Consider the following 23,911-nt stretch of genomic DNA (forward strand, 5'->3'; position numbering starts at 1 on the left):
AGTTATGGAGATCCATAGGACTGACCAGTAAGCAGAGTCCTCTCCAATTTCCAGTTAGATTTTATATAACTTCTTACAAAGTTTCCATGTGACTTTTTTTTTTTTACAACTAAACGAAAATGTTTGTTCTTATGTGTACAACGGATATCTCACCTACCTTTGTCTTTCTTTGTCATCAGGGAAATCAAACACCAAGTGGTTGTCCACAAGATCGTCAACAAAGTTCCTTCTCCGTGTCCTGAGGAAATGCGCCACAGGTAAGTACAGAATTCACTTAGTGCTCTTCTTTATAATGGAATTCTTTGGAAGAGATTTAAAATGCAGCTTTATTGCCACTTAAAGAAAACATTGAAGATAACTAGAGCCCAGCAATGCGTTTCACAAATGTGCATTGCGCTCCGCCGGCTTCGGGGGTCTGAGAGTTGGCGGAGAACAAAAAGAATAAATGGAGTTTGTGAGAGAAAAGAGAAAGTTGGGAGGAGATCCCGGTATGGAGATCTGTCAAAGTCAGATGACCGGCTCTCCTCCAATCATGGATCTCTCTCTGCTGAGACAAGCGGAGGGAACACCATCAACCAGTGGCCCGCATTTTATAAATGAGCTGTAAAATTCAGGTTGGGGGATGTGTAGCCCTATATAATATATTGAAGATTGGATAGCATTTTCCATCCTCTGTTATAATGAACTCCTTAGTGATGAGAGTTTTTGTTTTTCGGATGATGATGCTCCGGAGACCTCATCATTAGACATAACCTTCCATTTAAATGTATATGTAAAGGCAAAACTCTGTTATTTTTAGTTTGGGATAGAGTGGGAAAGTGTTAGAACCCCTGCCAAGTATTTAAAGCTCCCTGTGTCCCTGCTGGGGTTCTTCCCTCTACATGTCTTGGTGACCATCGTCACTGAGACACAAAGTAAAGCAAATCCTTGATGACAGCAAGAGGCGAGGAACATCTTCCAATGGGGACAATGTGGTGACATCTGTCCAAGATGAGAATTCTCCTCACTTTGGGGAGATTTGCTCCCATTTCCTGTAGCATCACCAAGATGGGAAGTAAAAGGGAAAATAGCATTTTACTATAAAAAGATAGTAAGAAATAAGCGGATGGGGGATCTAACCCTTACCGACTCTATGCAAAGCAAAGAACAGTTTAGGCTAGACATGCACTTCAAGAGGGGAAGGTTTAAGGAAATAAGAGGAAGATTTGAACTAATTGGCATCATTTTAGTAAAATATGAAGCTCATACAATCTCTGTTTTAGTTCACTTTAATCCCAAAATGTTAGAAAAACTAAATATTTCACATTACAATTTCTATTACAGGATTCCATCCAGAGCAGCAGAACGGGCAGAGGCAGAAGCCCAAACGAAGCCTTGTGAGGCTATTGTGGAACAGAGCATTGTTCCAAGAGTAGAGAGGACAACCATCCAAGAAAAGAAGATGGAGAGCATCAAATCTGTTCCAGAAATGAGTCCTCTGGAGAAACTTAAGAAAGAGGAGAAGCTAAAACAGACAAAAACCTGTAAGAAAGGACTGGAACAGGGATTGCGGAGGAAGATGCTGGTGAGGCACGTGTTTTACACAGACCAACCAGTAAAGAGGAAGGCAACTGACGTGAATGAACTGACTCCGGTCATTCGGAAGACAAAACAGTTGCTAAAGGTGTTTGGCCCCAATGACCCCGAGGAGGAGAAACAGGAGGAAATGTGCCAGAAAAAGGCAACTGAACTTCAAGAACTGGATCTGGCAATTCAGAGGACGAAACATTTCCTGACCCTGTTTAACTTCACAAACAGAGAGAAGAGGAGGTAAGTACGCATTTTTCTATATACATTTATTTAAAGAACATATAGAACAAGTCAATGACAACTGAAGCAGTCACGGTGCCTTCACCGAGGATTACACCTTCAGTAGTAAAATATGTAACTTCATCTACTTGTCTTATAGGACACCCCCAGGTATAGAAATCACTGGGGGGCTTTTCATGTTCCTTCTGACTTTCATATTACTCAAACTAGAGAACTGGAGTTATGGAGATCCATAGGACTGACCAGTAAGCAGAGTCCTCTCCAATTTACAGTTAGATTTTATATAACTTCTTATAAATTTAGCACTAACCCCCAAAGGAGCGGCTGGTTTTATTGGGCTTACCGTTACCTTCTTCACCTCGATCTGTGTCTCGGGGTTTCCCGTGGTAGATGGCCAGAAACTTTAGAGACTGACAACCGATCCGCTTAAAGGGATTTTTATTTGTAAAAACGTAGACAACAAACAGTCTCTCAGTATAGGATCAGAGGGTTAGCAAGAAAGTTCAGGTCCTCTTAGTGTCAAAGTCAATAATAAAGAACTTGCTTACTTTGACTAAATCCAGAGAATAGCCATTCACAGCTGGATGGTCACTCAGGTTGGACAGTCCGTCTCTCACAAGGCCTAGCAGCCAACAAGGTGCTTAAATCAGGAATAAGTCTCTGCCACAGACTTTGTTGTAGAACATGTAGGAAACTAGGACTTGTAGAACACTCGTGTGATACCTGGAAATTTCAGCCGCTTTGGCTATACTTAGGAGATTGGATTCACTTAGGTACTTGAGCCCCACCAGGCTCTTGCTAAGAAGCCAACCCTTGCGTGGCCTTCTTCTAAAGACTCCTCCCCTGGATAGCTAGGAAGTTGCTGGGTCTCTCCACAACCGGAGACGGCACCGGACCACCTCAGAATCCTTTCTTAGGTTTCCTTGCCTCGGGCTAGCCAGCCCCAAGACATAAAGTCGGGTGGATCCGCACCCCAGGCCATAGCCTTCCTGTGGGCTGGTCAGGAGGACCAGAACCACGGAGTCAGAACATACTTCTGGACAGGAACCCCGAACCACGTGACCTCCACATCTTAAGTACCCTCTCCCAGAAAGCACAGCAAGAGTGAACCTCCCACTGGGCTGGCTCCGAGAGATAGTAACCTTAAAGCACCCAACTAGACTGTGGTTCCATGCTTGCCAGAAGAGACAGCGCCCCCTATGGCCAGGCTGAACATCCTATAGTCCAGTTAGACTGATGCTGAGGTCAAAATTTGGACCAATTATACCCAAACCAAACTGCAGTTCAGGTGTAACTTTAAATTTAAAAACATATAGTGCATGCTCTTCAGGAGCCGGCGCTACATCAAGTTTCCATGTGACTTTTTTTTTTTTTTTTTTTTTTTACAACTAAGCAAAAACGTTTGTTCTTATGTGTACAACGGATATCTCACCTACCTTTTTCTTTCATTGTCATCAGGGAAATCAAACACCAAGTGGTCGCCAACAAGATCATCAACAAAGTCCCTTCTCCGTGTCCTGAGGAAATGCGCCACAGGTAAGTACAGAATTCACTTAGTGCTCTTCTTTATAATAGAATTCTTTGGAAGAGATTTAAAATGCAGCTTTATTGCCACTTAAAGAAAACATTGAAGATAACTAGAGCCCAGCGATGCGTTTCACAAATGTGCATTGCGCTCCGCCGCCTTCGGGAGTCTGATAGTTGGCGGAGAACAATAAGAATAAACGGAGGAAAAAAGAGAAAGTTGGGAGGAGATCCCGGTATGGAGATCTGTCAAAGTCAGGTGACCGGCTCTCCTCCAATCATGGATCTCTCTCTGCTGAGACAAGCGGAGGGAACACCATCAACCAGTGGCCCGCATTTTATAAATGAGCTGTAAAATTCAGGTTGGGGGATGTGTAGCCCTATATAATATATTGAAGATTGGATAGCATTTTCCACCCTCTGTTATAATGAACTCCTTAGTGATGAGAGTTTTTGTTTTTCGGATGATGATGCTCCGGAGACCTCATCACTAGACATAACCTTCCATTTAAATCTATATGTAAAGGCAAAACTCTGTTATTTTTAGTTTGGGATAGAGTGGGAAAGTGTTAGAACCCCTGCCAAGTATTTAAAGCTTTCTGTGTCCCTGCTGGGGTTCTTCCCTCTACATGTCTTGGTGACCATCGTCACTGAGACACAAAGTAAAGCAAATCCTTGATGACAGCAAGAGGTGAGGAACATCTTCCAATGGGGACAATGTGGTGACATCTGTCCAAGATGAGAATTCTCCTCACTTTGGGGAGATTTGCTCCCATTTCCTGTAGCATCACCAAGATGGGAAATAAAAGGGAAAATAGCATTTTACTATAAAAAGATAGTAAGAAATAAGTGGATGGGGGATCTAACCCTTACCGACTCTATGCAAAGCAAAGAACAGTTTAGGCTAGACATGCACTTCAAGAGGGGAAGGTTTAAGGAAATAAGAGGAAGATTTGAACTAATGGGCATCATTTTAGTAAAATATGAAGCTCATACAATCTCTGTTTTAGTTCACTTTAATCCCAAATTGTTAGAAAAACTAAATATTTCACATTACAATTTCTATTACAGGATTCCATCCAGAGCAGCAGAACGGGCAGAGGCAGAAGCCCAAACGAAGCCTTGTGAGGCTATTGTGGAACAGAGCATTGTTCCAAGAGAAGAGAGGACAACCATCCAAGAAAAGAAGATGGAGAGCATCAAATCTGTTCCAGAAATGAGTCCTCTGGAGAAACTTAAGAAAGAGGAGAAGCTAAAACAGACAAAAATCTGTAAGAAAGGACTGGAACAGGGATTGCGGAGGAAGATGCTGGTGAGGCACGTGTTTTACACAGACCAACCAGTAAAGAGGAAGGCAACTGACGTGAATGAACTGACTCCGGTAATTCGGAAGACAAAACAGTTGCTAAAGGTGTTTGGCCCCAATGACCCCGAGGAGGAGAAACAGGAGGAAATGTGCCAGAAAAAGGCAACTGAACTTCAAGAACTGGATCTGGCAATTCAGAGGACGAAACATTTCCTGACCCTGTTTAACATTACAAACAGAGAGAAGAGGAGGTAAGTACGCATTTTTCTATATACATTTATTTAAAGAACATATAGAACAAGTCAATGACAACTGAAGCAGTCACGGTGCCTTCACCGAGGATTACACCTTCAGTAGTAAAATATGTGACTTCATCTACGTGTCTTATAGGACACCCCCAGGTATAGAAATCACTGGGGGGCTTTTCATGTTCCTTCTGACTTTCATATTACTCAAACTAGAGAACTGGAGTTATGGAGATCCATAGGACTGACCAGTAAGCAGAGTCCTCTCCAATTTCCAGTTAGATTTTATATAACTTCTTACAAAGTTTCCATGTGACTTTTTTTTTACAACTAAACGAAAATGTTTGTTCTTATGTGTACAACGGATATCTCACCTACCTTTTTCTTTCATTGTCATCAGGGAAATCAAACACCAAGTGGTCGCCAACAAGATAATCAATAAAGTTCCTTCTCCGTGTCCTGAGGAAATGCGTCACAGGTAAGTACAGAATTCACTTAGTGCTCTTCTTTATAATGGAATTCTTTGGAAGAGCTTTAAAATGCAGAGTTATTGCCACTTAAAGAAAACATTGAAGATAACTAGAGCCCAGCGATGCGTTTCACAAATGTGCATTGCGCTCCGCCGGCTTCAGGGGTCTGAGAGTTGGCGGAGAACAAAAAGAATAAATGGAGTTTGTGAGAGAAAAGAGAAAGTTGGGAGGAGATCCCGGTATGGAGATCTGTCAGGTGACCGGCTCTCCTCCAATCATGGATCTCTCTCTGCTGAGACAAGCGGAGGGAACACCATCAACCAGTGGCCCGCATTTTATAAATGAGCTGTAAAATTCAGGTTGGGGGATGTGTAGCCCTATATAATATATTGAAGATTGGATAGCTTTTTCCACCCTCTGTTATAATGAACTCCTTAGTGATGAGAGTTTTTGTTTTTCGGATGATGATGCTCCGGAGACCTCATCACTAGACATAACCTTCCATTTAAAAGTATATGTAAAGGCAAAACTCTGTTATTTTTAGTTTGGGATAAAGTGGGAAAGTGTTAGAGCCTCTGCCAAGTATTTAAAGCTCCCTGTGTCCCTGCTGGGGTTCTTCCCTCTACATGTCCTGGTGACCATTGTCACTGAGACACAAAGTAAAGCAAATCCTTGATGACAGCAAGAGGAGAGGAACATCTTCCAATGGGGACAATGTGGTGACATCTGTCCAAGATGAGAATTCTCCTCACTTTGGGGAGATTTGCTCCCATTTCCTGTAGCACCACCAAGATGGGAAGTAAAAGGGAAAATAGCATTTTACTATAAAAAGATAGTAAGAAATAAGCGGATGGGGGATCTAACCCTTACCGACTCTATGCAAAGCAAAGAACAGTTTAGGCTAGACATGCACTTCAAGAGGGGAAGGTTTAAGGAAATAAGAGGAAGATTTGAACTAATGGGCATCATTTTAGTAAAATATAAAGCTCATACAATCTCTGTTTTTAGTTCACTTTAATCCCAAAATGTTAGAAAAACAAAATATTTCACATTACAATTTCTATTACAGGATTCCATCCAGAGCAGCAGAACGGGCAGAGGCAGAAGCCCAAACGAAGCCTTGTGAGGCTATTGTGGAACAGAGCATTGTTCCAAGAGTAGAGAGGACAACCATCCAAGAAACGAAGATGGAGAGCATCAAAACTGTTCCAGAAATGAGTCCTCTGGAGAAGCTTAAGAAAGAGGAGAAGCTAAAACAGACAAAAATCTGTAAGAAAGGACTGGAACAGGGATTGCGGAGGAAGATGCTGGTGAGGCACGTGTTTTACACAGACCAACCAGTAAAGAGGAAGGCAACTGACGTGAATGAACTGACTCCGGTCATTCGGAAGACAAAGCAGTTGCTAAAGGTGTTTGGCCCCAATGACCCCGAGGAGGAGAAACAGGAGGAAATGTGCCAGAAAAAGGCAATTGAGCTTCAAGAACTGGATCTGGCAATTCAGAGGACGAAACATTTCCTGACTTTGTTTAAGTTCACCAACCGAGAGAAGAGGAGGTAAGTACGCATTTTTCTATATAAATTTATTTAAAGAACATATAGAACAAGTCAATGACAACTGAAGCAGTCACGGTGCCTTCACCGAGGATTACACCTTCAGTAGTAAAATATGTGACTTCATCTACGTGTCTTATAGGACACCCCCAGGTATAGAAATCACTGGGGGCTTTTCATGTTCCTTCTGACTTTCATATTACTCAAACTAGAGAACTGGAATTATGGAGATCCATAGGACTGACCAGTAAGCAGAGTCCTCTCCAATTTCCAGTTAGATTTTATATAACTTCTTATAAAGTTTCCATGTGACTTTTTTTTTTTTTTACAACTAAACGAAAATGTTTGTTCTTATGTGTACAACGGATATCTCACCTACCTTTTTCTTTCATTGTCATCAGGGAAATCAAACACCAAGTGGTCGCCCACAGCATCATCAATAAGGTCCCTTCTCCATATCCTGAGGAAATGCGCCACAGGTAAGTACAGAATTCACTTAGTGCTCTTCTTTATAATGGAATTCTTTGGAAGAGCTTTAAAATGCAGCTTTATTGCCACTTAAAGAAAACATTGAAGATAACTAGAGCCCAGCGATGTGTTTCACAAATGTGCATTGCGCTCCGCCGGCTTCGGGAGTCTGAGAGTTGGCGGAGAACAATAAGAATAAGTGGAGTTTGTGAGAGAAAAGAGAAAGTTGGGAGGAGATCCCGGTATGGAGATCTGTCAAAGTCAGATGATGATCCTCCGGAGACCCCTCTCACTAGACATAACCTTCTATTTCAAAGCATATGTAAAGGCAAAACTCATTTTTAGTTGGGATCAGAAAGTGTTAGACCCTCTGCCAAGTATTTATAGCTCTGTGTCCCTGCTGGGGTCATTCTTCCCTCTACATGTCCTGGTGACCATTGTCACTAAGACACAAAATAAGGGGGAATCCTGAATTTTAGAGTTGTCATGACAGCAAGAGGTGAGGGAGAATCTTCCAATGGGGACAATGTGGTGACATCTGTCCAAGATGAGAATTCTCCTCACATTAGAGAGATTTGTCCTCATTTCCTGTAGGATCGCCAGTATGGGAAGTAAAAGGAAATCTCCCTAATAGAACACAGAAGCCAAAAAAACAAAAAAAAAGACAAGTAACTGAATAGTGGATCTAACCCTTACCTATTCTATTCAAGGCATAGAAAAGTTTTGGCTAGACATGCACTTAAAGCGGAATTCCACCCAAAAGTGTAACTTCCGCTCATTGTACTCCTTCCCCCCTCCGGTGCCACATTTGACATCTTTCGGGGGGGGGGGGGGACAGGATATCTTTCACAGGTATGCTGTCCCCACTTCCGGGAGCCTCAGTCGCGGATATTTGAATCACTGCTCGGGCTCCCGCCAGTAGGAGAGGGGAGCGGATCCTCGCGCATGTGCAGTAGGGTTCCCGGTGTGAAGCCACAAGACTACACTGCCAGGTTCCCTTACTCACAATGGAGGCGGCACGCACCCGACAGCTGATGGAAACATCATCTGCGGTGCCGACATCGCTGGACTCCAGGACAGGCAACTGTCCGATTATTAATAGTCAACAGGTGCAGTATGTGCAGCTGCTGGCTTTTCGCCCTTTTAGCTAATGGGCATTATTTTAGTAAAATTTAAAGTTTCTACTTTTCTTTTAGTTCACTTTAATCCCAAATTTTCAGTAAAACTAAATATTTCACATTACAATTTCTCTTACAGGATTCCTGCCAGAGCAATGGAGCAGGAGGAGGAGAAAATCCATCGCTTTAAGAATATTTTTGAATGGAGCAACCATTTCAGCGAACAGGAGAAAGAAGTCCAGAGTGAAAACCTATTCAGCGACAAAACATCGGGGAGAAAGAATATCACAAAAGTAAGTATCCTCTACCAGGAAGCTGAAATGAGATCCTCTGCCAAGTTTTTATTGCAGTCTGTATTCCCGCTGCGGAGATTCCACCTTCATTTGTTCTGGAGACAATCCTAAATTTGTAGATTTGTCATGAGAAGAGTTGAAGGTGGATCATCCAATGTTCTCTAAAATGGGAATTTTCCTCACTGTAATGAGATTTCTTCTCACTTCCTGTTGCATCTCCAATTCAGGAAGTAAAGAGAAATCTCCCTAGCAGGGACTAGACTGCACAAAAAAAACCCAACTTGATAGGGTGTTAAGCCTTCCCTACTCTATCCACAATTATTAAACCATGCTGATTCACGTTGGGTTCACGCTATTGCGAATGGAATGTGGCTTTCACCGCATCCCATTCGCAATAGCAGGAGATTGTGCCCGGCTCTCTATGGAGCCGGTTCACACACATCCGCAGCGGCTCCAGTGCCATCTGCACAGGAGTCCTTTGCGTGTTTTGGTCCATTTCAGGCCCAAATTCAGCCCAAAATTGGCTGAAGCATTGAATAGAGACGTACCGGACTCCTGCTGTGAGCCGCTGCCAATCTCCAGTGTGAACCCGGCCTCTTAGTTGGCCGTTGGGTTCCTATTAAGAGTTGGCGCGCCTCCTGCACACCTGATAGGAAACCCAACGGCCAACCAAGAGACAAAGTTTTGAATTCAGTTCCACTTTAAAATCTGTATATTAAGCCAAGTTTTTTTTTCCTTTCCTTTATAGACTCTCTGCCTGGAACTGAAGGGAGCAGCCCGGCAGAAGAAGACATGGGAAAAGGGGGAAAGGGAAGGGGAAATGGAAGGGAAGAAGATGGGGGTGGGGGAGCAAATGGAGGAGAAGACAAACACCTTCACTGAAGAGGAGAAAAGGAAAGTGGAGGAAGAAGTGGAGTGGAAGAAAAAGAATGAACGGAAGGTTAAAGCGATGAGGGATAGAATACAGAGGGTGAAACTCTATGAAAAGATGACAGACACCGAGGACCCAGAGGAGAAGAGGTAAGTACACATTTTTCTTTCTAAATACATTTTTAGACCATATAGAATACATAAATGGCAATAGAAGCCGTCACATTGCCTTCATGGAGGATTACACTTCAGTAGGAAAATATGTTACTAGTTCATCTACATGTCTTATAGACACCCAGAGGCGGACTGACCATTCGGGCACTGCCCGAGGGCCCCATGCCACTAAGGGGCCCCATCAGGGTTGCCAGCCTCAATAAAACCAGGTACAGAATGTAAAAATCTGTATTTTTTTAAAGATTCCAAGATTATAGCTGCCCATCTCTCCAGTACCTTTTAAGTGTGTGTGTATTCTGTGTGTGTATACTGTGTGTGTGTGTACTGTGTGGTCATAATCTATTGCCTAGGGGCTCCATAATCTCCTATTGCCTAGGGGCCCCATAATCTCCTATTGCCCGGGGGCCCCATAAACTCCTATTGCCCGGGGGCCCCATAATTTTCTCCTATTGCCCGGGGTCCCCATAATATCCTATTGCCTGGGGGCCCCATAATCTCCTATTGCCCGGTGGGGGCCCCATGAGTTGTAAATACTCCCCTGTAGACATCCCCGGGTATAGATTACGGAAATATTTGGGGGTCTTTTTCATGCCCCTCTGACTTTCATAATACTCAAATCACAAAACTGGAATTATGGAAATCCATAAAAATCAATAAACAAATATAATAAAACATTAGATAAATGTAACATAAAAAAACATTTCCAACTCATACTAAGCAGAAATGTTTGGAAGCCGTTATATTCTTCTGTGTAGAGCCGATATCTCATATACCTTTCTATCTTCATCATCAGGAAACTAATGCAGAGAGTGATCGCCCACAAGATGATCAACAAGATTGGCGCCCCTTGCACTGGACAAAGACGGAATTCGTAAGTAGTCTTATTTATAGTGGAAATCTTCGGGGGGGGGGGGGGGGGAGGGGGGGTTAGAAAGCAGAGATATTACATTAGATAAAACAAAACAAAGCATTGAGCATTAATAGAGCCCAGCGATGTGATTTACAGATGTGCATTGCGCTCCGCCGTCTTCGGGGGTCTGAGAGTTGGCGGAGAACAATAAGAATAAATGGAGTTTGTGGGAGAAAAGAGAAAGTTGGGAGGAGATCCCGGTATGGAGATCTGTCAGGTGACCGGCTCTCCTCCAATCATGGATCTCTCTCTGCTGAGACAAGCGGAGGGGACACCATGAACTAGTGCAGGCTACACACGGCGGCCCACATCTTATAAATGAGCTGTAATATGCGGGTTACGGTATGTGAAGCCCTACAGAGTATAACGGAGAGAGAGCGCAAAGCATTGTCCGCTCTGTTATAATGAACTTCTTAGTGTTAAGTATTTTTGGATGATGATGCTCCGGAGACCCCTCTCACTAGACATAACCTTCTATTTCAAAGCATATATAAAGGCAAAACTCATTTTTAGTTGGGATAGCCTAAGAATGTGTTAGACCCTCTGCCAAGTATTTATTTGATTCTTTCCTGTCCATGTCCTGGTGACCATTGTCAATAAGACACAAAGTAAGGGGGAATCCTGAATTTTAGACTTGCCATGACAGCAAGAGGTGAGGGAGAATCTTCCAATGGGGACAATGTGGTGACATCTGTCCAAGATGAGAATTCTCCTCACTTTAGAGAGATTTGTCCTCATTCCTTGAAGCATCACCAAGATGGGAAGTAAAAGGAAATCTCCCTAATAGGACACAGATAGCCCAAAAAAAAAGAAACTGAATAGGGGATCCAACTCTTACCTACTCTATTCAACTCAAAGAAAAGTTTTGGCTAGACATGCACTTAAAGCGGAGCTCCACCCAAAAGTGGAACTTCCTCTCATTGTACTCTTTCCCCCCTCCGGTGCCACATTTGGCACCTTTCAGAGGGGAGGGGGAGCAGGAAATCTGTCTGTCACAGGTATCCTGTCCCCACTTCCGGGAGCCTCAGCCATGGATATTTGCATCACCGATAGGGCTCCCTCCTCCTTCCCCGGCCGCCGGGCCAGTAGGAGAGAGGAGCGGAGCCTCGCGCATGCGCACTAGGGTTCCCAGCGTGAATCCGTAAGGCTACACTGCCGGGTTCCCTTAGTTGCAATGGAGGCGGCACACACCCACATGGAAACATCTGCGGTGCCGACATCGCTGGACTCCAGGACACGGAAGTGTCTTACTATTAAAAGTCAACAAGTGCAGTATGTGCAGCTGCTGGCTCTTCATTTTTGCAGCGGTGGGCGGACCTCCGCCTTGAGGAGGGGGAGGTTTAAGGAAATAAAAAGAAGATTTTATGGGCTTTATTTTAGTAAAATGTAAAGTTTTTGTACTATTTTCTGTTTTAGTTCACTTCAATCCCAAATTTTCAGCAAAACTAAATATTTTACATTACAATTTTTCTTACAGCATTCTTGTCATAGCAGAGGAGCAGGAGGAAGGAATCCAGAACAAAAACCTATCCAACATCAAACCATCCGTGAGAGAGAAGATCACAGAAGTAAGTATCCTCTAACCGGAAGCTGAAATTAGATCCCCTGCCCAGTTTTTATTGCAGTCTGTGTCCCCGCTGGGGAGATTCCCCCTTTATTTGTTCTGGAGACAATCCTAAATTTGTAGATTTGTCATGAGAAGAGTTGAAGGTGGATCATCCAATGTTCTCTAAAATCTGAATTTTCCTCACTGTAATGAGATTTCTTCTCACTTCCTGTTGCATCTCCAATTCAGGAAGTAAAGAGAAATCTCCCTAGCAGGGACTAGACTGCACAAAAAAAAACCCAACTTGATAGGGTGTTAAGCCTTCCCTACTCTATCCACAATTATTAAACCATGCTGATTCACGTTGGGTTCACGCTATTGCGAATGGAATGTGGCTTTCACCGCATCCCATTCGCAATAGCAGGAGATTGTGCCCGGCTCTCTATGGAGCCGGTTCACACACATCCGCAGCGGCTCCGGTGCCAATTGCACAGGAGTCCTTTGCGTGTTTTGGTCCATTTCAGGCCCAAATTCAGCCCAAAATTCGGGCTGAAACCAGGCCTGAAGCATTGAATGGAGACGTACCGGACTCCTGCTGTGAGCCGCTGCCAATCTCCAGTGTGAACCCGGCCTCTCAGTTGGCCGTTGGGTTCCTATTAAGAGTTGGCGCGCCTCCTGCACACCTGATAGGAAACCCAACGGCCAACCAAGAGACAAAGTTTTTAATTCAGTTCCACTTTAAAATCTGTATATTAAGCCAAGTTTTTTTTTCCTTTCCTTTATAGACTCTCTGCCTGGAACTGAAGGGAGCAGCCCGGCAGAAGAAGACATGGGAAAAGGGGGAAAGGGAAGGGGAAGGGGAAATGGAAGGGAAGAAGATGGGGATGGGGGAGCAAATGGAGAAGCAAATGGAGAAGAAGACATGGGAAAAGGGGAAAAGGGAAGGGGAAATGGAAGAGAAGAAGATGGGGGTGGGGGAGCAAATGGAGAAGGAGAAGACAAACACCTTCACTGAAGAGGAGAAAAGGAAAGTGGAGGAAGAAGTGGAGTGGAAGAAAAAGAATGAACGGAAGGTTAAAGTGATGAGGGATAGAATACAGAGGGTGAAACTCTATGAAAAGATGACAGACACCGAGGACCCAGAGGAGAAGAGGTAAGTACACATTTTTCTTTCTAAATACATTTTTAGACCATATAGAATACATAAATGGCAATAGAAGCCGTCACATTGCCTTCATGGAGGATTACACTTCAATAGGAAAATATGTTACTAGTTCATCTACATGTCTTATAGACACCCAGAGGCAGACTGACCATTCGGGCACTGCCCGAGGGCCCCATGTCACCAAGGGGCCCCATCAGGGTTGCCAGCCTCAATAAAACCAGGAACAGAATGTAAAAATCTGTGTTTTTTTAAAGATTCCAAGATTATAGCTGCCCCATCTCTCCAGTACCTTTTAAGTGTGTGTGTGTTCTGTGTGTGTATACTGTATATGTGTGTACTGTGTGGTCATAATCTATTTCCTAGGGGCTCCATAATCTCCTATTGCCTAGGGGCCCCATAATCTCCTATTGCCCGGGTGCCCCATAAACTCCTATTGCCCGGGGGCCCCATCATTTTCTCCTATTGCCCGGGGTCCCCATAATATCCTATTGCCTGGGGTCCCCATAATCCCCTATTGCCTGGGAGCCCATAATCTCCTGTTGCCCGGGGGCCCCATAATCTCCTATTGCCTGGGGGCCCATAATCCCCTATTGCCCGGAGGCCCCATAATCTCCTATTGCCTGGGGGCCCATAATCCCCTATTGCCCGGTGGCCCCATAATCTCCTATTGCCCGGGGGCCCCATAATCTCCTATTGCCCGGTGAGGGCCCCATGAGTTGTAAATACTCCCCTGTAGACATCCCCAGGTATAGATTACGGAAATATTTGGGGGTCTTTTTCATGCCCCTCTGACTTTCATAATACTCAAATCACAAAACTGGAATTATGGAAATCCATAAAAATCAATAAATAAATATAAATGTAACATAAAAAAACATTTCCAACTCATACTAAGCAGAAATGTTTGGAAGCCGTTATATTCTTCTGTGTAGAGCCGATATCTCATATACCTTTCTATCTTCATCATCAGGAAACTAATGCAGAGAGTGATCGCCCACAAGATGATCAACAAGATTGGCGCCCCTTGCACTGGACAAAGACGGAATTCGTAAGTAGTCTTATTTATAGTGGAAATCTTCGGGGGGGGAGGGGGGGGGGGGTTAGAAAGCAGAGATATTACATTAGATAAAAAAAAACAAAGCATTGAGTATTTTTGGATGATGATGCTCCGGAGACCCCTCTCACTAGACGTAACCTTCTATTTCAAAGCATATGTAAAGGCAAAACTCATTTTTAGTTGGGATAGCCTAAGAATGTGTTAGACCCTCTGCCAAGTATTTATTTGATTCTTTCCTGTCCATGTCCTGGTGACCATTGTCAATAAGACACAAAGTAAGGGGGAATCCTGAATTTTAGACTTGCCATGACAGCAAGAGGTGAGGGAGAATCTTCCAATGGGGACAATGTGGTGACATCTGTCCAAGATGAGAATTCTCCTCACTTTAGAGAGATTTGTCCTCATTCCTTGAAGCATCACCAAGATGGGAAGTAAAAGGAAATCTCCCTAACAGGACACAGATAGCCCAAAAAAAAAGAAACTGAATAGGGGATCCAACCCTTACCTACTCTATTCAACTCAAAGAAAAGTTTTGGCTAGACATGCACTTAAAGCGGAGCTCCACCCAAAAGTGGAACTTCCTCTCATTGTACTCTTTCCCCCCAGCAAAAGCAGCGGTGGGCGGACCTCCGCCTTGAGGAGGGGGAGGTTTAAGGAAATAAAAAGAAGATTTTATGGGCTTTATTTTAGTAAAATGTAAAGTTTTTGTACTATTTTCTGTTTTAGTTCACTTCAATCCCAAATTTTCAGCAAAACTAAATATTTAACATTACAATTTCTCTTACAGCATTCTTGTCATAGCAGAGGAGCAGGAGGAAGGAATCCAGAACAAAAACCTATCCAACAACAAACCATCCGTGAGAGAGAAGATCACAGAAGTAAGTATCCTCTAACCAGAAGCTGGAATTAGATCCCCTGCCCAGTTTTTATTGCAGTCTGTGTCCCCGCTGGGGAGATTCCCCCTTTATTTGTTCTGGAGACAATCCTAAATTATAGAGTTACCACGAGAACAAGTGCCAAGGGGGATCTCCCAATGATCTGGGAACTACAGTCTAAGATGGGAATTCCCCTCACTGTAGGGAGATTTCTTCTCACTTCCTGTTGCATCCGCAATCCAGGAAGTAAAGGGAAATCTACCTAGCAGAGACTTAATAGGGGGATTTAAGCCTTCCCTGTTCTATCCCAAAGTAATAATGCTGCTTCATTTGTCCGTTGCGTTTCTATTAGGAGATGCCCCCTCCACACCTGATAGGAAACCAACCGAGAAACAAAGTTTTGAATGTAATTCCACTTTAAAATATGTACATCAACCTAACTTCCTTTTTCTTTTTTTTTGTTAATAGATTCCATCACGGATGTAAAGAAGAGCAGAAGAATGAGCAAGAGAACGTGAAAGGGGAAAAGGAGAAGCTGCTGCAAGATACCACTGTATATGTGGCAAAACATATAGGGCGGAGTCTAAATTTGTGACGTCATTTAAAAAAAAAGAGTAAAAAACAGCACAAATAGCATCTTTTGGGGGAAAGATGCTATGTGAAGCAAAACACATGTGCTGTTTTTACTACTTTTTAAACTGTTTTTACAAACTTAGATTCCACCCTATCCTTTCCCCTACAAATAGCATCTTCGGGAGAATGATAAACATATATTGTGGCGTATAAATCTGTGATGGCAGAGATGTAAAAGATGTAAAAACAGCACATCAGTGAATCACGGGCGGTCCCAGTAGAGGGGACTTAGACTCCGCCCTGCGCATCTTGCTATAAAAGCATCTTTGGGGGAAGATGCAGCAAAATGCGTAGGGTAGAGTATAAATTTGTGACGCCATCACGCCCTGTGAACCTTTTATATATTAGTTGTTGTGACCAAATTTAGATCTGTTGGTGTGCTTACTGCTATCACTTTTAGCGCAGCTTTGATGTTTTCTCTATTCAAAGTTTGCTTTGCCTGGATTCTTTCCTAAATTTACACATATATATATATTTAATATAACTGGGTACAGTACTGACATTGATCCAGGGAGTAGCCGATCGCCTCTCGAGGGATCAGGAAGGAATTTTCTCCCCTGCTGTATGTAGCTCATGCTTTGCTGGGGTTTTTCGCCTTCCTCTGGATCACACTTTCCTTCTTTCTTTCTTTCTTTCTTTCTTTCTTTCTTTCTTTCTTTCTTTCTTTCTTTCTTTCTTTCTTTCTTTTCCCCCTGTACTGTCCACCCCCCTATACTGTACCCTCCTAATACAGTTAATTTCCATCACTTGAATTATTTTTCCTATTATGGGAGTGAGTGGGGCCTCACGTCTAAGTTTTGCCTAAGGCCTCACAAAATCTAGAGCCGCCTCTGAGCTCTCATTGGTCCAAACTTAACTTCAGACCAAATAATATACAGAAGTGCTCTGCATACACAAGAACATTACATGTATGCCCAACATTAGAAGATTGGGTGGATGTGTGGCAGAAGATACTGTAAACTCTGTTTTTATCAATTGTTCTTTTATCAATGATTTAATAAAAATTTAAATATAATTACATTGTGTAATCATTCCTTTCTGGTATCAGTAAAGTCCTTTCTGGTTAGGTGTGTTTGTTGTGTATCCTGAGAGCAGCAGGATGCTGTTCTCAGAATACATATGTCAGTGCCTGCAGCGCTGCAGGGGTATATTTTTCAATCCGCAGTTAAAAAAAATAATGTGTATGTCCAAGCATAAGGAGCATGGGGTGGTCAGCGGGCAGTAGTTCCTGTGATGGGTATCACATCAGACGGAGGGCCCGTGGAACCCAGCTTACCTTGGAGAGGCTGGGAAACCCCTGTCTCAGCTCCTTAGGCCCCTCTTATGTGTAAGGTACCCAGTGTCTATTAGGGGCACAGGATGACCAAGAAAATGATGGACAACTACTTAATGGACACTGAGAATGTGGTTTGGATTACTTTAAATGGGACAATAATGTTTATCTATAATATCCCTCAAGAAATATATGAAGAGAAATGAATTCCACCTTTTGCCCGGAGGCCCCATAATCTCCTATTGCCTGGGGGCCCATAATCCCCTATTGCCCGGTGGCCCCATAATCTCCTATTGCCCGGGGGCCCCATAATCTCCTATTGCCCGGTGAGGGCCCCATGAGTTGTAAATACTCCCCTGTAGACATCCCCAGGTATAGATTACGGAAATATTTGGGGGTCTTTTTCATGCCCCTCTGACTTTCATAATACTCAAATCACAAAACTGGAATTATGGAAATCCATAAAAATCAATAAATAAATATAAATGTAACATAAAAAAACATTTCCAACTCATACTAAGCAGAAATGTTTGGAAGCCGTTATATTCTTCTGTGTAGAGCCGATATCTCATATACCTTTCTATCTTCATCATCAGGAAACTAATGCAGAGAGTGATCGCCCACAAGATGATCAACAAGATTGGCGCCCCTTGCACTGGACAAAGACGGAATTCGTAAGTAGTCTTATTTATAGTGGAAATCTTCGGGGGGGGAGGGGGGGGGGGGTTAGAAAGCAGAGATATTACATTAGATAAAAAAAAACAAAGCATTGAGTATTTTTGGATGATGATGCTCCGGAGACCCCTCTCACTAGACGTAACCTTCTATTTCAAAGCATATGTAAAGGCAAAACTCATTTTTAGTTGGGATAGCCTAAGAATGTGTTAGACCCTCTGCCAAGTATTTATTTGATTCTTTCCTGTCCATGTCCTGGTGACCATTGTCAATAAGACACAAAGTAAGGGGGAATCCTGAATTTTAGACTTGCCATGACAGCAAGAGGTGAGGGAGAATCTTCCAATGGGGACAATGTGGTGACATCTGTCCAAGATGAGAATTCTCCTCACTTTAGAGAGATTTGTCCTCATTCCTTGAAGCATCACCAAGATGGGAAGTAAAAGGAAATCTCCCTAACAGGACACAGATAGCCCAAAAAAAAAGAAACTGAATAGGGGATCCAACCCTTACCTACTCTATTCAACTCAAAGAAAAGTTTTGGCTAGACATGCACTTAAAGCGGAGCTCCACCCAAAAGTGGAACTTCCTCTCATTGTACTCTTTCCCCCCAGCAAAAGCAGCGGTGGGCGGACCTCCGCCTTGAGGAGGGGGAGGTTTAAGGAAATAAAAAGAAGATTTTATGGGCTTTATTTTAGTAAAATGTAAAGTTTTTGTACTATTTTCTGTTTTAGTTCACTTCAATCCCAAATTTTCAGCAAAACTAAATATTTAACATTACAATTTCTCTTACAGCATTCTTGTCATAGCAGAGGAGCAGGAGGAAGGAATCCAGAACAAAAACCTATCCAACAACAAACCATCCGTGAGAGAGAAGATCACAGAAGTAAGTATCCTCTAACCAGAAGCTGGAATTAGATCCCCTGCCCAGTTTTTATTGCAGTCTGTGTCCCCGCTGGGGAGATTCCCCCTTTATTTGTTCTGGAGACAATCCTAAATTATAGAGTTACCACGAGAACAAGTGCCAAGGGGGATCTCCCAATGATCTGGGAACTACAGTCTAAGATGGGAATTCCCCTCACTGTAGGGAGATTTCTTCTCACTTCCTGTTGCATCCGCAATCCAGGAAGTAAAGGGAAATCTACCTAGCAGAGACTTAATAGGGGGATTTAAGCCTTCCCTGTTCTATCCCAAAGTAATAATGCTGCTTCATTTGTCCGTTGCGTTTCTATTAGGAGATGCCCCCTCCACACCTGATAGGAAACCAACCGAGAAACAAAGTTTTGAATGTAATTCCACTTTAAAATATGTACATCAACCTAACTTCCTTTTTCTTTTTTTTTGTTAATAGATTCCATCACGGATGTAAAGAAGAGCAGAAGAATGAGCAAGAGAACGTGAAAGGGGAAAAGGAGAAGCTGCTGCAAGATACCACTGTATATGTGGCAAAACATATAGGGCGGAGTCTAAATTTGTGACGTCATTTAAAAAAAAAGAGTAAAAAACAGCACAAATAGCATCTTTTGGGGGAAAGATGCTATGTGAAGCAAAACACATGTGCTGTTTTTACTACTTTTTAAACTGTTTTTACAAACTTAGATTCCACCCTATCCTTTCCCCTACAAATAGCATCTTCGGGAGAATGATAAACATATATTGTGGCGTATAAATCTGTGATGGCAGAGATGTAAAAGATGTAAAAACAGCACATCAGTGAATCACGGGCGGTCCCAGTAGAGGGGACTTAGACTCCGCCCTGCGCATCTTGCTATAAAAGCATCTTTGGGGGAAGATGCAGCAAAATGCGTAGGGTAGAGTATAAATTTGTGACGCCATCACGCCCTGTGAACCTTTTATATATTAGTTGTTGTGACCAAATTTAGATCTGTTGGTGTGCTTACTGCTATCACTTTTAGCGCAGCTTTGATGTTTTCTCTATTCAAAGTTTGCTTTGCCTGGATTCTTTCCTAAATTTACACATATATATATATTTAATATAACTGGGTACAGTACTGACATTGATCCAGGGAGTAGCCGATCGCCTCTCGAGGGATCAGGAAGGAATTTTCTCCCCTGCTGTATGTAGCTCATGCTTTGCTGGGGTTTTTCGCCTTCCTCTGGATCACACTTTCCTTCTTTCTTTCTTTCTTTCTTTCTTTCTTTCTTTCTTTCTTTCTTTCTTTCTTTCTTTCTTTCTTTCTTTCTTTCTTTCTTTCTTTTCCCCCTGTACTGTCCACCCCCCTATACTGTACCCTCCTAATACAGTTAATTTCCATCACTTGAATTATTTTTCCTATTATGGGAGTGAGTGGGGCCTCACGTCTAAGTTTTGCCTAAGGCCTCACAAAATCTAGAGCCGCCTCTGAGCTCTCATTGGTCCAAACTTAACTTCAGACCAAATAATATACAGAAGTGCTCTGCATACACAAGAACATTACATGTATGCCCAACATTAGAAGATTGGGTGGATGTGTGGCAGAAGATACTGTAAACTCTGTTTTTATCAATTGTTCTTTTATCAATGATTTAATAAAAATTTAAATATAATTACATTGTGTAATCATTCCTTTCTGGTATCAGTAAAGTCCTTTCTGGTTAGGTGTGTTTGTTGTGTATCCTGAGAGCAGCAGGATGCTGTTCTCAGAATACATATGTCAGTGCCTGCAGCGCTGCAGGGGTATATTTTTCAATCCGCAGTTAAAAAAAATAATGTGTATGTCCAAGCATAAGGAGCATGGGGTGGTCAGCGGGCAGTAGTTCCTGTGATGGGTATCACATCAGACGGAGGGCCCGTGGAACCCAGCTTACCTTGGAGAGGCTGGGAAACCCCTGTCTCAGCTCCTTAGGCCCCTCTTATGTGTAAGGTACCCAGTGTCTATTAGGGGCACAGGATGACCAAGAAAATGATGGACAACTACTTAATGGACACTGAGAATGTGGTTTGGATTACTTTAAATGGGACAATAATGTTTATCTATAATATCCCTCAAGAAATATATGAAGAGAAATGAATTCCACCTTTTCAGACTGAGAGACTCATAGAAGATGATAATATAGTCAGCAAGCCGCCTGGCGCTTCTGGTCTCCTGCTATTGTCTGTTTATTAAGGTGTTATGTGTTTTCTGCTAAGCATGTCTGACCCATGGTTAATTGGTAATTGGGTCACCTATTGTCTGATTATCTGTTCCAGACCAGCCGCCGCAGTTGTACTGTGGCAGAATGGCACGGGCAGGCAAATTGGCATCAAGGTACGTCAGGCACTTTTTGTGGTAGCGTTTGAATCAGTCGCTGACAGTCAGGTGCTTTTTTTCTTGTAAGCCTCACTACTGTACCAGTAAATTTAGAGACCAAAATGTCAAATAGAAGGTACAGTAGTGAAGAGGCCTACACGTTTCTGAGCATGACAGATAGTGAGGAAGTCACTCATCTGTCAGATTCAGGATCAGAATACAAACCTGTAGACAGCAGCGGGCCCCCTGACAGACAGCTCTGATGATGGAGTTGTGATCCCTGTCAAGGTCAGGCATACCAGACCCCGTTATTCTGCTGTTGTTGAGGTGCAAAGACCGCAGGTCCCTCATATGGAGCAGAGAGCCAGTACTAGCACCGCTCATCCTGGTGAACTGACAAGCACCAGCGGCCTAGTACATCCTGGTCGTACATCCTGGTCGTACATCCAGCACTGCAGTAACACTTGGTGACGTGGCGAGTCCCATAAGTGCAGTTCAAGCTGGTGAGGTAGCAAGCACAAGTAGACAGACAAGCCCGTCAAGCCCATAATTAGTGATGGACGAACTTCCAACGGGACGTTTCGCGAACGCGGACCACAAACGCGGCCGATAGTTCGCGAACCGGAACGTTCGCGGCGGGCCCCATTGACTTCAATGGGAGGTGAACTTCGCAAACCTATAGGTCAAATTTGCAGCCACAAAATAATGAATAGCTGTGCAAACATAGTCCCACCACATGGCCAATGACATAATACATGTATGAGGTGAATCTGGGATCGACAACTACAAGCATTCTTTTTTTATATGTGAAATTGTTGTGACAATTCAGGACTGTGGAGCGCATGAAGGCAATGGAGGAGACGGAAGGTCAGGGACCAGGGTAGGCAAAGAAGAGGGTGCAGGAGATGATCACCAGCAGCGTGACATACAGCAATGACACCTGCACCGTGATAGAGTCATCTGACACCAGCACCGTGATAGAGAGCACTGACATCAGCAGCGTGACATAAAGCACTCACACCAGCACCGTGATATACAGCACTGACAGCAGCACCGTGACAAAGAGCACTGACATCAGCACCGTGATATACAGCACTGACACCTGCACCGTAAGCAGCCCCAGGAGGAAGTCAGCATAGCACAGTGGGAGCCCCTCATAATGATCATAGCACAGGGATGGTGGGAGCCCCTCATAATGAGCATAGCACATGGATGGTGGGAGCCCCTCATAATGAGCATAGCACAGGGATGGTGGGAGCCCCTCATAATGAGCATAGCACAGGGATGGTGGGAGCCCCTCATAATAAGCAGCCCCAGGAGGATGTCAGCATAGCACAGGGATGGTGGGAGCCCCTCATAATAACCAGCCCCAGGAGTAAGTCAGCACACCACAGGGATGGTGGGAGCCCCTCATAATGAGCATAGCACAGGGATGGTGGGAGCACCTCAAGATATGCACAGCAGAGGTACAGCCCCAGGAGGAAGTCAGCACAGCACAGGGATGGTGGGATCAACTCATAATATGCACAGCAGAGGTACAGCCCCAGGAGGATGTCAGCATAGCACAGGGATGGTGGGAGCCCCTCATAATAAGCAGGCCCAGGAGGAAGTCAGCACAGCACAGGGATGGTGGGAGCCCCTCATAATAAGCAGCCCCAGTAGAAATATGACACCGCTCAACCTCTTCAAAGAGGAGGGTACGGGCATATAGTACGGTGTGCTTTTTTTGGACAAGGAAGTGAGCCAAATGAAGAAAGAAGGTCTCTGTGCTCGATTAAAAAAATTGTTTCTAGACATATACATGGTCTACTGGTCACATGTGTTGGATTTCTCCGAGATCCATGCCTCATTCATTTTTAGAAATGTGAGATAGTTAACACTGTCGTGAGCTAGGCAAGTACGCTTATCGGTCACGATCCCCCCTGCTGCGCTGAACGTCCTTTCGGACAGGACACTGGACGAGGGGCAAGCCAACAGTTCAATTGCAAATTGGGCAAGCTCTGGCCAGAGGTGAAGCCTGCCCACCCAGTAGTCCAGGGGTTCATCACTCCTCGGAGCGTCCACATCGGCCGTTAACCCGATGTAGTCGGACACCTGACGGTCTAGGCGTTCCCTGATGCTGGATCCGGATGACACCTGTCGATGGGTCGGCTGAAAGAATGACGTCATATCCGAAGTCACCAACACATCTTCAAACCGGCCTCTTCTTGCAGGCGCTGTTGGATTGGTACCCGCAAATCCTTCTCTGGGAGTGGAAATTGCTCCTCTGCCAGCGCACGCAAAAGCAGAATGCAGAATTTCTCGAAGCAAGGCCTGGAAGTGCTCCATTCTGCCAGCCCTCTGTGAGGGCGGTAACATTTCCGCCATTTTGTGTTTGTACCGGGGGTCTAAGTACGTTGCCACCCAGTACTGATCCTTGACCCTTATGCTTTTTATACGGGGGTCCCTATTAAAACACTGGAGCATGAAGGCCCCCATTTGCACTAAACTGGAAGCGGTGTGGTGGCCTGGCTCCTGCTCATCATCCAGGATAATGTCGTCCTCTTCATTCTCCTCTCCCCATCCACGCACAACAGGGATCCCAGAAAGGTTTAAAGCATGCTCTTCTTGCTCCTCCTCATCCGCCCCGGCACCAGCCTCCTCTGACTCCTCTTCAGACTCCTGTTGTTGACTTGCCTCAGATAGAGTAGCCCCCCCCTGGGAATTCATCCAGCATTG

At 43.9% G+C, this 23,911-nt stretch overlaps 2 protein-coding genes and 1 long non-coding RNA gene across 5 annotated transcripts in view; all 3 read left to right on the forward strand.

The window, feature by feature from the left end:
* The window catches only part of LOC143958051 (uncharacterized), a 78,641-nt gene extending 61,608 nt beyond the window's left edge, over positions 1-17,033 (forward strand). For all 3 annotated transcript variants that reach the window (XM_077467505.1, XM_077467504.1, XM_077467506.1), the window contains 7 exons: positions 9,534-9,805; positions 10,623-10,700; positions 12,217-12,307; positions 13,071-13,438; positions 14,421-14,498; positions 15,295-15,385; positions 15,851-17,033. In XM_077467505.1, coding sequence (XP_077323631.1) covers positions 9,534-9,805; positions 10,623-10,700; positions 12,217-12,307; positions 13,071-13,438; positions 14,421-14,498; positions 15,295-15,385; positions 15,851-15,868 — 996 coding nt within the window. In that variant the 3' untranslated portion in view covers positions 15,869-17,033. The remainder of the gene's footprint in view (positions 1-9,533; positions 9,806-10,622; positions 10,701-12,216; positions 12,308-13,070; positions 13,439-14,420; positions 14,499-15,294; positions 15,386-15,850) is intronic.
* On the forward strand, positions 5-8,896 carry LOC143958055 (uncharacterized). The gene is made up of 9 exons (XM_077467509.1): positions 5-27; positions 180-257; positions 1,324-1,809; positions 3,268-3,345; positions 4,405-4,890; positions 5,285-5,362; positions 6,424-6,909; positions 7,308-7,385; positions 8,632-8,896. The coding sequence occupies exons 1-9, from the start codon at positions 5-7 to the stop codon at positions 8,894-8,896; spliced, it is 2,058 nt and encodes a 685-aa protein (XP_077323635.1).
* A 774-nt stretch (positions 17,034-17,807) lies between the features above and the next one.
* Positions 17,808-20,513, forward strand: LOC143958054 (uncharacterized). The gene is made up of 3 exons (XR_013270083.1): positions 17,808-17,962; positions 18,759-18,849; positions 19,315-20,513. It is a non-coding gene; the product is annotated as an uncharacterized LOC143958054 (long non-coding RNA).
* Positions 20,514-23,911: the final 3,398 nt, after the last annotated feature.

Source organism: Lithobates pipiens, unplaced genomic scaffold (genome assembly GCF_037356315.1).
Source record: "Lithobates pipiens isolate NorthernLeopardFrog02 unplaced genomic scaffold, aLitPip1_a1.2 Scaffold_56, whole genome shotgun sequence".
Lineage (NCBI taxonomy): Eukaryota > Metazoa > Chordata > Amphibia > Anura > Ranidae > Lithobates > Lithobates pipiens.

Bases quoted from the DNA above. Each gene is read 5' to 3' on its own strand.
- LOC143958055 (XM_077467509.1), top strand. From the start codon at position 5: ATGGAGATCCATAGGACTGACCA. The intron at 1,810-3,267 runs GTAAGTACGCAT...CATTGTCATCAG, and splicing joins ACAAACAGAGAGAAGAGGAG to GGAAATCAAACACCAAGTGG. The intron at 4,891-5,284 runs GTAAGTACGCAT...CATTGTCATCAG, and splicing joins ACAAACAGAGAGAAGAGGAG to GGAAATCAAACACCAAGTGG.